This window comes from Neofelis nebulosa, chromosome 1 (assembly GCF_028018385.1).
Source record: "Neofelis nebulosa isolate mNeoNeb1 chromosome 1, mNeoNeb1.pri, whole genome shotgun sequence".
In the NCBI taxonomy this organism is placed as follows: Eukaryota; Metazoa; Chordata; class Mammalia; order Carnivora; family Felidae; genus Neofelis; species Neofelis nebulosa.
Window position 1 is genome coordinate 9,618,843 of NC_080782.1, and position 15,560 is coordinate 9,634,402.

The 15,560-nt window shown below is 42.7% G+C and overlaps 1 protein-coding gene across 6 annotated transcripts in view; it reads right to left on the bottom strand.

Annotated features, from left to right (window-relative positions):
- The window catches only part of CTNND2 (catenin delta 2), a 947,889-nt gene extending 933,475 nt beyond the window's left edge, over positions 1–14,414 (bottom strand). For 4 of the 6 annotated variants that reach the window (XM_058715770.1, XM_058715751.1, XM_058715761.1 and 1 more), the window contains exon 1: positions 14,262–14,414. In XM_058715770.1, the coding sequence (XP_058571753.1) occupies positions 14,262–14,298 (37 nt within the window). In that variant the 5' untranslated portion in view covers positions 14,299–14,414. Of the gene's footprint in view, positions 1–13,549; positions 13,665–13,988; positions 14,073–14,261 lie in introns of those variants that run through there. The other 2 variants (XM_058715743.1, XM_058715735.1) reach the window with 2 other exon arrangements.
- Positions 14,415–15,560: the final 1,146 nt, after the last annotated feature.

Consider the following 15,560-nt stretch of genomic DNA (forward strand, 5'->3'; position numbering starts at 1 on the left):
CCTTTTTCTTGGCATCATTGTGAGGCTTCTAAACAAAGGCAAGATATGAGAAGACTTAAAAGGAGACGTCCGGCTACTATGGAGGGAAACTTCAAGGAAGCACAGGAAAGGCAGGGGGGCCAGCTTGCTACACAAATCTTGGTAAGAAGTGATGAGAGCTTGGATCCGCATCTTTAAGAGTAAAGGTGGTAAGAGATGGAAGGGTCAACCAAGACGAGGAGCATCCATGTAATTTTTAAAAATATTATTAAAAAACTATGGAATAGCATATGTTAATAAATATAAAAATGTGTATCTAGGGGGCGCCTGGGTGGCTCAGGTGTTTAAGCATCTGACTCTTGATTTTGGCTCAGGTCACGATCTCAAGGTTCGTGAGTCTGAGCCCTGCGTTGCGCTCTGTGCTGATGGCGCGGAGCCTGCGTGGGATTCTCTCTCTCCCTCTCTCTCTCTCTCTCTCAAAATAAATACACAAACTTTATTTGCTTTACATTTTTTACCATTCATTCATTTTTGACAGAGTGAGAGCAGGGGTGGGGCAGAGAGAGAGGGAGACACAGAATCCAAAGCAGGCTCCAGGCTCTGAGTTGTCAGCTGTCAGCTGTCCCTGACGTAGGGCTCGAACCCACACACCACGAGATCATGACGTGAGCCGAAGTGAGAGGCTTAACCGACTGAGCCACCCAGGCGTCCCTAAACAAACTTAAAAAAAAAAGAAAAGAAAAGAAAAGAAAAGAAAAGAAAAGAAAAGAAAAGAAATGTATGTCTAGGAATTCTACCTAGCTAATTGTTCTGTGTGTCACATTCTATAATTTAGAAATCAAAGCCAAAGACTTAAAGTGAACTAAAAGATAATTAAAAATACCTTGAGTAATGACCCAGATTATCAATCAGTGATTCTCATTCATTTAGGGATCAATTCAATATCAAACACCCCAAATCTGCCATCAGATGTGGGCCTTCCTGGGCATTGAGACCTCGCTATGCTCTCTGTCACGGATAGGAAGCTTGTATCCCCACAAAACGTGTATATCGAAGCCTTACTCTAATGTGATGGTATTTACAGTTGGGGCTTTGGAGATAATTAGGGCTAGCTTAGGTCATGAGCTGAGGTCCTCATAAAGGGATAAAGGATCTTATAAGAAGAGGAAGAGAGGAAGATACATGAACCAAGGAAATGCCATGTGAAGGCACAGAAAGATGGCAGTCATCTACAAGCCAGGAAGAGAGCTCTCACCAGGAACCGAATCAGCAGGCACCTCGAACTCAGACTCCCCAGCCTCCAGAGCTGTGAGAAATACATGTCTGTTGTTGACGCCCCCCAGTCCACAGTATTTGGTTATGGCAGCCTGAGCTAAGACTATCTGGTATAATGTTTTCATTTCGTGAAGTCCTTCCACCACCACAAAAGACAAGCCCCTGGACATTTTCCTGAACTTCTGCAGCTGAGGGAAACACGGTGTGTCCTTACCTTTGGGCTTAGTGATATCGATGCCACCCAGCATCTACTCAGTGCTACAGAGCTGCCTACAGACCCACTGTCAAAATGTTCTACCGTCTTCTTCCGGGGAGCCACACACACCAGCTTCACAAATTCTGACATCACAGTATTCTCTATAATCGCGTACATCTGCGTATCACAACACTTGACCTCTCACCCTGCATCTATACTTTCTAGCCTAATATGCACGTGCAGCCTAGCTTCTGAATGTGACGATGGCAAACACTTCCACGTGCCTCCAGAGTCACCGCAAAGCGCTGGGCACCACACGCATACACCAGGACGACCCACCTGCCTTCACTGTCCTTCTCGGTGCCTTACAGTGGATGTGGAAGCAGCCCTACCTCGTCCCAAATGCCTAATGATACCTGTCTTCAAAGATGCATGAGTAGCAAACACACAGGTAGCAAAGCTCTACTTACATGAAAACCATGAAGCAGAAAATCTGAAATTACTCCTACGGCACACAGGCAGCGTCTTAATGTAAGTCACGGGCATACATATTGAAAACTAATAAGGTGCAACAAACAGGAAACAGAATCATCCCTCAAAGTCCACAAAGCAATTCGTTCGAAAAAGTAAGAAGAAGAAAAAGCAAGGACCCCCAATGCCTCTGTGTAAGCATAAAGGACAGTGAGAGAAACTGAAAATAACTCAAAGTTCAAAAGCAGCTTCTTTGGGTCAGAGCTAAAAACAAAGAAACAAAAAACTCATCCGGCCACCAAATCCTGAATCCATTACATCTCAATTAGCTCCAATGAGAACTGACTGCAAGGAACAGCATGTATATTCAAACTCAGACGTAATATCACCCAAGCAGCTTCTGAGAATAAGCAAAAATGACAAAACCTACTACTGGTTCAAAAATCTGTTACATTGTGTTCAAAATTCTCAGCCTTGCGTTCAAAAGTTGAAACACAGGGGAGCACTTTGCCGGGACGAACAAGCGACACAAGCCAAAGGAGTAACTTTGCTTGTATTTCCTCCCACACCCTGTTCGGCTGAGACAGCACCGTATCAGGTTATCACCCCGCTCTCCCACTTGCCAACCTGGAGAGAATACAACCACTGGTATAAAATGTGTACTTTGACAAGCCGCCGGGAAGCCACATAAAACTCGGATTATTACACTGTGCAAATGCAAAGCATTTATGCTTCATACGGAAAGATCGCGAGTCCTGGGAGCAATTATATAACGCGTTGTCGCAGACCTGGCACTCAGAAGGCAGGGAAGGATTTCAGAGAAGTGACAGGAAATAAGGTGTGCTCGGGGATGGCATGCTCAGCTTGAAGTCCAAGTCTGAAGAGGATAGAGATACAGTCACTTTTCAACTAGAGAAATAGGCTAAACCACTGGGGGGGCGGGCGGCAGGTTATCTGACCCTGGAGCAGCAGGTCATTTGCTGCTCTGTTTAACCTGTACGTATGTCACTTGCTACTCTGCATAACATATAAGTATAACATATCAGATCGCTTCTTCGAACCTTATACTTGGCCAGGTGTGTTGACTGAATGGATTAGTCCACGAACAACTGACCAGCCCATCGAAAAACATTATGTTACCAAAAACTAGTTGAAGCTTCCTGCTCCCTCTCACTTATTAAAATGTCCACACTTCTTCTCAGGTGTTACTAACCCTCCACCCCTCTATCAGAAGCCACCAGAACATAGTCTTCTGTCTCCACAGTCTGTATTTGCAGATGAAGGAGGGATATCACCCAAGGGTCAGGTTCCCCGAGCTGTCCCCTTGCCCCATATCCTCTTACACCCTGTTTCTTTCTGGGGTTCACATGTACAAGCTAAGAGCGCACCATGAACCTCTCAACTGCTACAGCCAGAATTACGGGATCACTGTACAATTCATCACACAACCTACCCGAAGCTAAATTAAAAAAAAACAAAAACAAAAACAAAAACAAAAAATAGAACCGTCTCTGAAACTGCTAGAAGCACAAGCAAAACTATGATTGACCAGCATCTCCCCTCGAGTACCTAAACCTTTACTACTAAGTAACATACTCACTGAAGGGATATAAACTTCCCTTCTTTACTTTCTTCAAGTTTTGAGAACAGGGAACAAATTAAAGTTTCGTTGTTGTTGTTGTTGTTGTTCTCATAAGTTTACACACGATTTCTTCCTATTGGCAACCTACAGTTAGAGTGATAAGAATCCTCTGAAATTTTGTTCCAAGAATTTAAGGAAATATGCTCAAAAAAAAAAGAAAAATGGAAGCCGGCTTCAGTTCACACCTCTAAAACTGTCCTGATAAAGCCTTCCAGGCGCCAGACTCAGCAGCCCACCAGGAGAGAAAATAATATTCTGGGGACATTTCTACAGACTTCAATCCCTGAGGAACAATAGGGCTTCATTTTCACTCCTCCTCTTTTAAGCAGGACATATCTGTGCAGAGAGAAAAAAAAAAATAGAACTTTTTTTTTGAGCCAATTTGGTGTGACATAATTTTTGAAGTGGTATAAAGAAACAACAGGAATTATTTCCAGTGGTGGATAAAGGAGAATTCTTCCTCTAAGTGAGGTCTAAGCTTGGAATGTCACAGCATCTTGACAACTATTAGGGGACTGACCATTTCATAACCATGTTCATAATGGAGGTCAGAGATTTAGTTTTACAGACAAGAAAATCTTTTGGTCCGGTCCAATTCATCAAAAAAACAAAACAAAACAAAACAAATCAAAAACCCTGAAGCAGATCAACAATTTCAGGGAATGTATTTTATACTTAAATGCTTATTATGATAGCATTTCCCAAAGCATTTTCACATTTATTAGAATATCACATTCACAAAAATACTGTAAGTGTTGACCCTGATAAGCGAATGACAAAATAGTCTCATATGCAAGGTCAGAAGACAGAACAACAATGATTTCATGATTTGGATCCCAAACTCAGAATCCTAATTCAGCGTTCCCTCCAGAATTCCAGTGCCCAAAATGCACTGAAAGAAACCAAACAGACCCTAGTTGACGAACCAGTTTTGACAATGAAAACAAATGTATGTAGAGCCCACAATGATTAACACATAGTGTTTACTATGTGCCAATTATTATCCGAAGATTTGAGAATCAATGATAAAAAGACAGATTACCGGTGTGCAGTGGGGGTGGAGAGAAGCAAGGTCCTATGTGACCAGAGAGAAAGGTGCATGTACTAAAGGGTACACATATGATTTGATAGGGAAATATACATATGGATCTATATTATCTGTGAAATAGAAAATCATATATTTGCCTAAGAATGTCACCCTTACTCTTCTGGAAGAAGGTGAAACACTATTTCAGTGAGGCCACAGTGGGGATGACAAGAGCACACACACAGACCTTCCACCTGTGAGCCCCAGACCGTGGCAAACACCTGGCCCGTCATACACAGGTCCCTAAGCCTGTGCAGGTGCCTAATTATGCTTCCTGTGGAGCAAGCAAAAGGCAGAATTAGAGAAAAAGATGTGTCATCTTTATTATTTAACAGTTGAGGGGCGCCTGCGTGGCTCAGTCAGTGAAGCATCCGACTCTTGATTTCAGCTCAGGTCATGATCTCCCAGTTCATGAGTTCGAGCCCCGCATCAGGCTCTGCACTGACAATGGGGAGCCTGCTTGGGATTCTCTCTCTCCTTCTCTCTCTGCCCCTACCCTGCTCATGCTCGCTCTCTCTCTCTCTCAAAATAAACAAATCAGCTTAAAAAAAATTTTAATAAAAAAAGGAAGAGTAGAAATAACTAAGGTGTTTGAGATTCACAAATATACTAGCCTCTCTGCTATGTATGTGAGGTCCATAGTCTCTTAATCTGCCTTCACAACAGCCTGAAGACACAGGAGTTACCTGCCCTCTATCAACAGTGGCACTCAGTAGTAACTTACCACTTGCTAATAGAAAAATGGAACAGTTGAGATATGAACTCAGTCAAGTCAGAATACAACTATTAAATACTCCCTCCACCATCTGCTCCATTACCATATTTACTACTGGGACAAACAAAATCAGGGAAGGTAGAATGCTCCCTTAAAGAGGGAATCCCTCCCCCCAGGAAAAAGGAATACATTTAACTACAAGCTTTAGAATTATGCTTTAAAAATAAGAATAAAATGGTTAATAAATTGATAAAACCTGGCAAAGGTAATATAACTATTATAGACAAATAATATAAAACAATGAGAAATGAGGCAGATAAACCAACTCAGAAATGCGCAAAACATACAAAAAGACAATTTACAAAAGAATTAGGACGGCGTCATCAACTTATGTAATATTTAACCTCAGCCATAGTCACAGAGAGGCAAATTAAATCACAGGAAAAACACAATTTTCCTCCTAATTGGAATTTGTTTTCGTTTTTTTTTTTTTTAATTAAAATACCCAGTTGTTGAAATCATGGAGAAATTGGCACACTCCTGCCTCGCTGAAGGAAATGTAAATTATATAACCTTTCTGGAGGACAAATTGACAACATCTATCAACAGCCTTGAAAACATCCAGTTCTAGGAAGTAATCTACAGAAAATAGCCTGATGAAAACTATGTAGCTTTAATCACAGCATTACACAAACCACCAAAAAACAAAAATGCCATCAATCTCCAAAAATAGGAAGTTATTTAAGTAAATGATGTTACATAAAGGTATGGAAAACAGACACTAAAAATGAATACAAATCATATGAAAAAAAGCAGCCTTATGTGTTAAAAAGTAACAAAACAGAATATGAGGGATCTTCTAAATTTAAAAACGTACATGGATTTGCATTCTGCTAAAAATAGTCATTTCTGTGGCTTGAGATATATGCATGAACTTTAGCTTTGTTTCATCACTACCATATTTTCAAATTTTTAATTAATCCACATTACTTTTGAAAACAGAAAAAAATAATAAAACATTATTCGAAAAACAGAAAATATTTCACTAATACGCTGCACAGCTCTCAAGAAGACACCAACTTGCTAAACCTACTCAAAACATCTCTTAACTTTAAAAACAGAAAATGTAGGTGTAGAACTGAACAGAATATATGTAATATACACTGAATGAAGGATGCGCCTTGTTAATTTCAGTCAGGCATTCAGCTAATTAACGAAATTTATCCCAAAGCAAAAATACAATATCCTTTTCAAATTTAAAGGCATACTTTTGTTCTGTGTAATGATGTAATACATAATAAACTATTATATATTTGGTGGAAAGACAATATACAATGAACAAAGCTCTTGAAACCTGTCATAAACACGATGTTCTTGTGTTTGTATGGGTGTGTATATGGGTATGTGTGCTGGGTATCATATTCAATATAGGTTTCTGCTTTGCTTCTTAACCTTAACCTTCTTCTTAACCTTCAATGTCATGGACACTCCCCACTGTCTTAGAAGAGATAACTCTCAACTGTATAATGTTCCTTTGGGTAGAGGTGCCATAATATATTTATGCATCTACAGTGGATTTAACATTATTACTTTTCTCCAACCCAATTCAAGCCAAACAGTCTGACCCACACACTACAAGCACCAGGCTTCTTGCATCACCTTCTATGACCTGGGTACATATGACATGATTTCTACTGTCTCTGAGACTTTTCAGATGATGCCCATTTCACCTTTCTGCCTTTCTGGAAATCTTCGTCCCACCTCCTTATCTAATAACCCAAAAAAACAAACAAACAAACAAACAAACAAACAAACAAACACACACCAGAGCCACCAGTGAGGACCGTGTTAGAGACAAGAGACTGAATCTTGGCTTTTTTGTATTTGGGAGACTTGGATTGCTGCCAAAGAAGTTATTCTTCCGAGAATTAAATTATTGCATTGCTGAAGGTAATGACTGCTAGGTTACTCTAATGTTTGAAAGTCCAAACAAACTATTTGAGAGAGAAGAATAAAATTTATTTTAAGAAGTGAGCTTTCTTAAGGTTGAGTAGTCATGCTCGGAGTCAAATAAAACATCACATTTCCTTAGAAATTCACTTTTTTCTTCTTGACAGTGTCCATTATTGCTTCTATTAAAAGTTAAAACATTAAATGCCAGCCAAATTCTAATTATCTACACTGAGGTAGAAAGTGCTGTCGATAACAGCTGGCATGGATCATCATTTATATATGGTTTGGGAAGTCACATTTTGACACTGTCCCTTTTATGCCCAATTCTCACCACTTACAAGGCCACCCAAGTATTGGCAGTCAAAGTCTAACGTGGAGAGTAGGGAAGAAACACTGAGAATGAGTTATTTTAAAGTTGGCAATACATAAATCAGCTGAATTTCATGGACCATACTCTCTATAAATCAGCCAGGGCATTAGATAATTCCTGATATAGTGTCAAAATACCATAAAATATTTAAAGAGCTCAACTTCTAAGCAAAATACTGTGGAAGCTATTATATCCAGAATTCTACAACCAGAATTCTTTATAAAGCATGTCAGTGAGGAACACTTCTTTCCTACTTCTGATATTTCCTTCCAGGTAAAGGGAACTTAATTCATGTGACACTATGGCCTCTCTCCATACCTTCACTTCCTCTGTTTCTGAAAAATAAAGGAAGCAGCTTGGCTAGTTCCTTCCTTCTTCCTCTAAAGAACCCCCTGCCTGTAGAGAGTCAAGGCTAGGCTCCAGGGCTCAGAGACAGCTCCGTCCCTGTGGGAAGGGAGGAGGGGAGAAGGCCAAGGCCCTGGGATGTCATCTGGCATCACATCAAACTACCTCTAATCAAACCTGATTATTTCGTCCACGGTGGCTACTCCTTTACTTCTTTTTCTTTCAAAATGTCGACTTTTTCAGAAACTATAAGGGTGCTGGGATGATATTTATTGGGTTTCTTAAAGACCCCCAACAATCCACATTTTGGCACGTGTTATAATTTAAGGTAAATGTATAGCTTTTTGTGATTTGTGATGTTGAACATTTAAATGAAAAAAGATTAAAATAAACATTGTAAGATTACTTAAAACCGCAAAAACCCAAAGAATAAACTAAATAAAACGTGCATACAAAATGCATTTTTCTTAATATACACCTACTGGATCAACTTTCTAATGACAGTAGTGATAATCACACCTATTACACACACACAAAATGTTCTTAATGAGAAAACTCTAGCCCTTACCTATGCGGGATAAATGTATTAGCTAATTTCCACCGTGGAATTAAATTCTATCTCTTCTTCATCATCTAATGCTACAAATTAAATATACCCTTTAATAGTACATTCTGTATCATGCGAAATTTGTAGACATCTTGACACTTAAATCTATTTAACCAAACATAATTGGCTTACCACTCACTTTGAGCCAAAAACCAGAAAGGTCTGTTATTATAACGTGTATTTTACTCTGGTAACATAATTGGCAGTTCCCACAACAACACATAAATTTGAATATAAATAACTATATTTATTGTCAAAATGTTTTTCTGACTTCAGATAAATTAGTCTCCTGTTAAACAGGTCACATTCTGTAACAAATCCTAAGATACATCCAAGCTTTAGTATGGTAAAATTAGGTTGCTAAAGATCACAGTTCTCCCTTGCAGGAGCTCCTATAACCAAACCCAAAGGAGTAGGACACTTTACTAAAGTTACTGAATTAGATGGCAAGTGAAAATTATCCTTTAGTGTCAAAAAGATACCACAACACACATTTTACTTTCAAAAATTTGATTTTAGTGGTGCCTGGGTGGTTCAGTGGGTTGAGCAACTGACTCTTAATTTCTGCTCAGGTTGTGATCTGATGGTCATGAGATTGAGCCCCGAATAGGGCTCAGTGCCGAACTTGGAAGCTACTTGGGATTCTCTCTCTCTCTCCCTCTGCCCCACTCCCCCACTCATGCATGCTCGCTCTCTCTCTCTCTCTCTCTCTCTCCCTCAAAATAAATAAATAAACTTAAAAAAAAAACTTGCTTTGAATGAGGAGGTGGGGGTAAGTGAGTCTTCTATTTACATAATAAATTTAGCTGTTTAATGTTTCTTTATCTTTGTTACAATGACATTATTATGGGATTCATGCCCTGTGGTTCCAAACAGAGCATGTGTTTAGTATCTGACTTCACAGAAAGTGAGGTTGTATTTCCTAAACTGTCTATGATATTCTTTGTATAATGTGAATCTTTGTAGAAAATTTGATCTTAATCAGGTGAATAATATAAACATTAATAGAGAGTATCAAAGTTTTATACTTTCTGACTCTGATTAGAATCTTTTTTGTTAATAATAGTGCTGGTAGATACAACTTACTTCTCTTTTAGCTTAACTAATATATATTTTAATACTCAAAGGACTGGTATGCTGTAGACGAGAAAACTTGATATACTTTATATGCCATGCTACATAATAAAGTAATATTACAATAAGAGTAGGGAGAGAATATATCCATTGAACACTTTTGTTAGAGAGGGTGGTAGCCTATAGGACATATTTAATAATACATAAATGAAGCACAACTATCCACCTTAATATGCAGATATATATCTCATATGTTTATGCAAATGCTCATAATGTGTAAGCCACCTGTGCTCTTACTTACTTGATCCTGAAATCAATCTTTTCAGATATTCTGTCCTGTTGTGCCCATTTTACAGCGGGAAAAAAACTGAGCTAAAGTCTGAGTATCACATAAATGGCCAAGGACACAGCTGAGAAGAGACAGCCTGGGACGCACCCAAAGCCAACACTCTCTCCACATCTCTGCACCCACACAAAACAGAATCCCAAATAGCATTACACTATAACATAAATATATTTCATTATTTTATACATGTATTTTATATATAATATATACATACAATATATAAAACACACACACACACACACACACACAATATTCATTGTAGGTCAGAGCCCAACTTTTTCCTCTAGAAATGTATTTCTGATATGAAATGACAATTAAGGGAATAAGAAGTTTCAATAGATGTAATTCAGTTTACAGATAACTTTTGAGGAATCTCACCAAGGGATACATCTGAATATGTGTCTAAGATGGAAAGCTTCCAGGAAGTACTATTTCATTTAGTTAGTCATTATTTCCAATTTGTCAAAAACTAATTGATATAGAGTATAGCTTCAATATCCTAATATAGCTAAGACATTTCTTACAAATCAATTACCATGATAAAGAGCTTGAGAGCATACTTAACAGCTACGTGACCAAAAGATAAACAACGAGAAGTGTCGTAACTACACATTTTTGCTATGAGTTTTAACATTTTTAATGGACTAAAAGCACAGTACGATCAAATATTTCTGTGAGTTTCCTCTGTTAGAGGTACTGTTTGTGAAGATAATTAGATTCATTAAACCCAACCAGGCAGTGTATTAATCAGTAGGCTAGACTGGCAGACAATGTGATAGAAATGATTTACTTATGACATGTTTAATATTTTACATTAATACAAAAAAAAAAATCAGAAGCCAGCAACAAATATCGTGAACTGCTCCCCCTCAAATTAACTTTTCACCCACACCCACATAACACCTCTCACAGAGCCTTCAGAGTACTGAGAACACCTTTGGAATATGGATGATGAAAACCATCATGGAAGCCAACTGAAGAATCTGGCTTGAAAATGTACTTCTGACTTGTGAATCCGCCCACCAGGACCCACTGTACCACGCCTTCAACGGAACTACTGGATTTAAGAATATACGCCTGACTTCTCTTGGTATTTCGTGCTCTGAATGGTAATTCAGAGGTAATTCATTCCCTGAATGTGATGTTCCAGTTTAAATACTCTCAACTATATGGCATCTTTCAAAAATAACAATCTTTATTAAAAAGAAACTTTCAGGAAGAGTAATACTCACAGCACCCATTCCCCATTACAGAAGTAAAACTAATGTTCACATAGAGAAACAATCATAAATGGATGTTCAAATCTTCTGTGGACAGTCATGAGAAAAAGAAGGAAGAAAAACATTTTTGGATGTCCAAAACGCAACAGTTCTAATTTTGGTTCAATTGTCTTGTTAACCAGATACACTAGTCCATACCAAGCACACCTGACTTTATGGACAAGCAAATTACAATAAATTAGCTTAAATGCAGTTTTGCTGTTTTCTTACATAAGGAAAGCCTGATGAAATCCCTCTAGAGAACTCTCCAACGGTACTACATAAATGCGTACTGTATAAAAGAGAATTCTGATAAAGTACTGTGGAAAGGAGCACGTTCTACAATATTTTCAGGAGAGCACTGCATTCTCAATTATATGTCAAAAGTAATGTTATATTTGAGAATATGATATCTTCATTTTTAATTTTAAAGGTCATTATGAAAGTGATATTATCCTCAGAAATTATTTAACAAACTATAAATTGCATTTTCCAACTAATTTCATTTGAAATTCATTTTCTCGCCAATGAACCATTTCACTGGGAGAAAGACTTGGCTTGTGTTCTACTGTGGAAGATGTGAAGTTGATGGAAATACTGTAATTTGACAGTGCATGACTTTTATTACAAACAATGAAAACATTAGTGACATCTATAATGATTAGGTTGTACAACTACACAAACATTCGAGAAATTAAATAACTCCTTTCCACAAGACTATGACAATTTTATTAGAGCAACAACCTCATGTACGTACTACAATTGCCATTCAATCAGGTACTATCGTTTTCAATCTACAATATAACATGAAACTCACATGTACAACACACGTAGTTTTACTCCTGCTCACCGGCACCTGTCTGCGTACACACATCAGCACAGAACAGTATCCACTAGTCCTTTAAGAATCACGTTTAAAACTGAACAGCAGACTCCAAAGGAAACAAAAAAAATCTGTCTCCCTCACTTTCTGCTTCTTCTTGAAAGAAATCTTGTATTAAAACAATGCAACGAACACAATGGTGTGTTCAAAGTGCTTTTGGAAAGTTTTCTAAACATGTAGAAGGTGAAACTAACAGGATACAGGTAAAGCTAATCACACCGTTCAGTTAACTCAAGCCGTAGAGGGCTTCCTACAACGCTGACACCTCCTAGCTGTATAATTACAGGCCTCCCAAATTTCACCGTCTAACTCCCGATACAAGCATCTTCATTCAAGTCCTGAGATCCTGTGGCCCACAGAGCAGGAAGGATGCCACTTAACCTTTCCCCCAAAAGCATTAAACATGGATTCTGCATGTGGCAAAGAGAATTTAGGGCAGTGTAAAGCACCCAGTCCTCATCTGAGGATGCCCACCCCTATGTGTCAGGCTTCTCACAGAACGAGCCCCCAAAATCATGCACAGGTTCATCCTTGTAATTCTACATGAGTCATATCAAACACTTCTCCATGGGATTTTAGAAGTGCTGCGGCTTGAAAGCCTTTTAATCCTGTAGGTGAATTACTAACTGCAAAGAGCTGAACAGGACTACCACCGGACCCTGAGCTACTACTGATGGAAAGATGCACAATGAGAGAACTCGTGGGTAGTTGGACCACCTCCCTATTTTCATGGAAGTCGTTGCAGAAAATTGCAAGCATCTTAAACACTGGTCACATAGTTCCGAAAAGTGAAAATCTATGCATGTCAGGCCCGACAGTCTGCTTGTACCCTATCCCTTTTCTAAACCAACACATTTGCTCGATAACATTAGGCATGCATGTTAACAACACCTTTCAGGGCCAAAGCAAATCAGATCAGTTCAACCCAAGCACACAAGGGGAACAAAACATCTTGGAACCACAACCTGCCCTTCTTTTTCTTTATTTCCACACCCTTCCCTACCCCTGCACGTACAAGGAAACACAACTTTAGGCATCTGGGAAGTAGCTGTCCTTTGTTGGAATCTCACACACACACACACACACACACACACACACACACACCCCAAAAATCCCCAAGACTGCTTTCCTACCACACGACCGGGGAGGCTGCACCACCTCTCCGGTGACTTAATTCTGAACGTAGTGGCTCGAACCAGCTGAGCAGCAATCGGTGAGAACACATCACACACCAGAATAAGAGGAAGGTCGGCGAAAAGAAAAGCAGCGTTGCTTTTCAGCCATTAATTACCGATCCCCCAAATATCGCATCGCAGTCTCCCCACACACATGCACAGCGTTCCAAACCTGGGTTTCAGGCGGCGCTTTCCAGAGCCTCGCTATCTATTGTCAGGACGCAGAAGCCCCCGAAACCTGTGAATCGAGCTGAAAAGGCTTCCTCTGAAACCGCTAAATATAGACCAAAGGGGCTCTGGGTCTGGCAAGCAGCGGGAGACTGAAGAAACGGCCATGGACGCATATGACTAAGTATTTCCATTTTGTTCTAGCCAAACATCGTAATGACATTGAACATAAGGGCAAAAGACTAGAGGGAAGTCCTCCCCACCCCCACCCCGTCTTCTCCGTATATTAGGGACGTCATGAAGGCAACGGGTATGTTCTTGAGGGTGGCGGGGAGCAGTATTGTTGATGTTGCCCTATATACGCCTCCTCCGGGGGAGAGGGGCGGCAGGGAGGGGGAGCACGCAAGAAGCCACTTGCTAACCGCTCCGAGAAAGGCACTAACCCTGGTCCCCATTCCAGGCAGAGCCGTCTTCCGAGAGGGGACCGGGCGCGATCGCGGTCCTCCCCCGGCTGGCAGGACCGCGCAGCAGTCGCCGCCGCCAGCCGGCCGGGAGCAGAGGACCAACCCCCCACCGGCGGCGAGGAGGAGGAGGAGGAGGAGGAGGAGGAGGAGGAGGAGGAGGAGGAGGAGGAGGAGGAGGAGGTTGTTGAGGAGGAGGACGGCGCCCAGGAGGAGGATGCGCCTGGCCCCGGCAGCCCAGCGAAAGCAACTCACCGAACGGCGCGGCGCCCGACTGCTTCCTGGAGAACATGCACCCGCCACCAGCGACAGCTCCTCAGTCCGGGAAAAGGCGTGCGCGCCGCCGCCCGGCTTCAGGGCAAGGTCCTGACCTTGCCCAAGTGCAGCATCTTCCGCTTTTGTTGTCTGAGCGCGGCCGCGGGACAGGCGAGGCTGGCGGGGAGCAGGGGCGAGCGCCGCGGGGGAGAGGCGGCTCCCGACGCGAGTGCGCGGCGCCCGGCCCGGCGGCCCCTCCGAGCGCGGCGAGCGCAGCGCCCCCTGCCCGGCTCCGCGGGCTGCGCGGGCTGCGCGGGCTCCGGGCTCCTCCAGGCTCCTCGGGGCTCCGGGCGCCGCCGCCGCCGCGCCCGGCGCTCCGCTCGGCCGGCTGCCGCCGCGGGCGCGAGCCTGGGGCCGCCGCGGCGCCCGGCGCCGAGCGCTCCCGTGCTGCGCCCCGCGCGCGGCCCGCGCCACCTGTGCCGCCGCCGCCGCCGCCGCCGCCGCCGAGGGCGAGGCTCCTCCCGCGGCGCGCGGCAGCCTCAGCCTCCACCTATGCCTCGGCGGCCGGCTCGGGCGCCCGGCTAGTGAGGAAGCGTCCGCCCCGCCGCCCAAACCTGCCCTGGGCGCCGAGCATGCCCAGTGCCGCCGCGACCGCGCGGCGCTTCGCCGTGCGCATTCCACTTCTCCTGGTTTTCGCGGCAGCAGCAGCAGCAGCAGGGGAGAGGGGAGGAGGCCGCGGGCTGGGAGAGGGCCGAGCATCCTTGGCGAACGCGCTGCCGGGCCTCGAGACGGGTGGCTGTTCGCAACCTGGCGAAAGCCGGAAGGGGCCCGGGGAAGGCCTGGAACCCCGGGTTGGGCCGGTTCCTCGGTTCACGTGCAAGAAGCCGACAGTTTATTGTGGCGGGGCAGATGCCGGCCTGCAAACAAAGGGGCAGGGGCGGGAGGGGGGTCTAGAGCAGCTGGTGTGCGCCTTGGGGGCAGGGGGCAGGCTGAAGGTGCAAGCCACTGGGTGCAAGTGGGTGTTCTGAAATCCTGTTGTTCTAGAGCAGAGAACGCAGGACATCCATCTGCGACCCGCACCACAGCGCCAGTCCTGTTTTTGGCACCCCCGGCACTTAGATTAAAACATGTTTTCCGCACATGGGAGAGACTTTCTTCTTAACAGAATCCCGCTGGTTTTGAATCTGGAACGTATGTGAACTTAACTGCGAGAAAGACCTTTGTCCAGTCTGGAACTTGAATAGACCGCGATGACGAGTTCGCCTCCTCTTGAGCCCCCTCTTGTGCCTTCCTACTTCC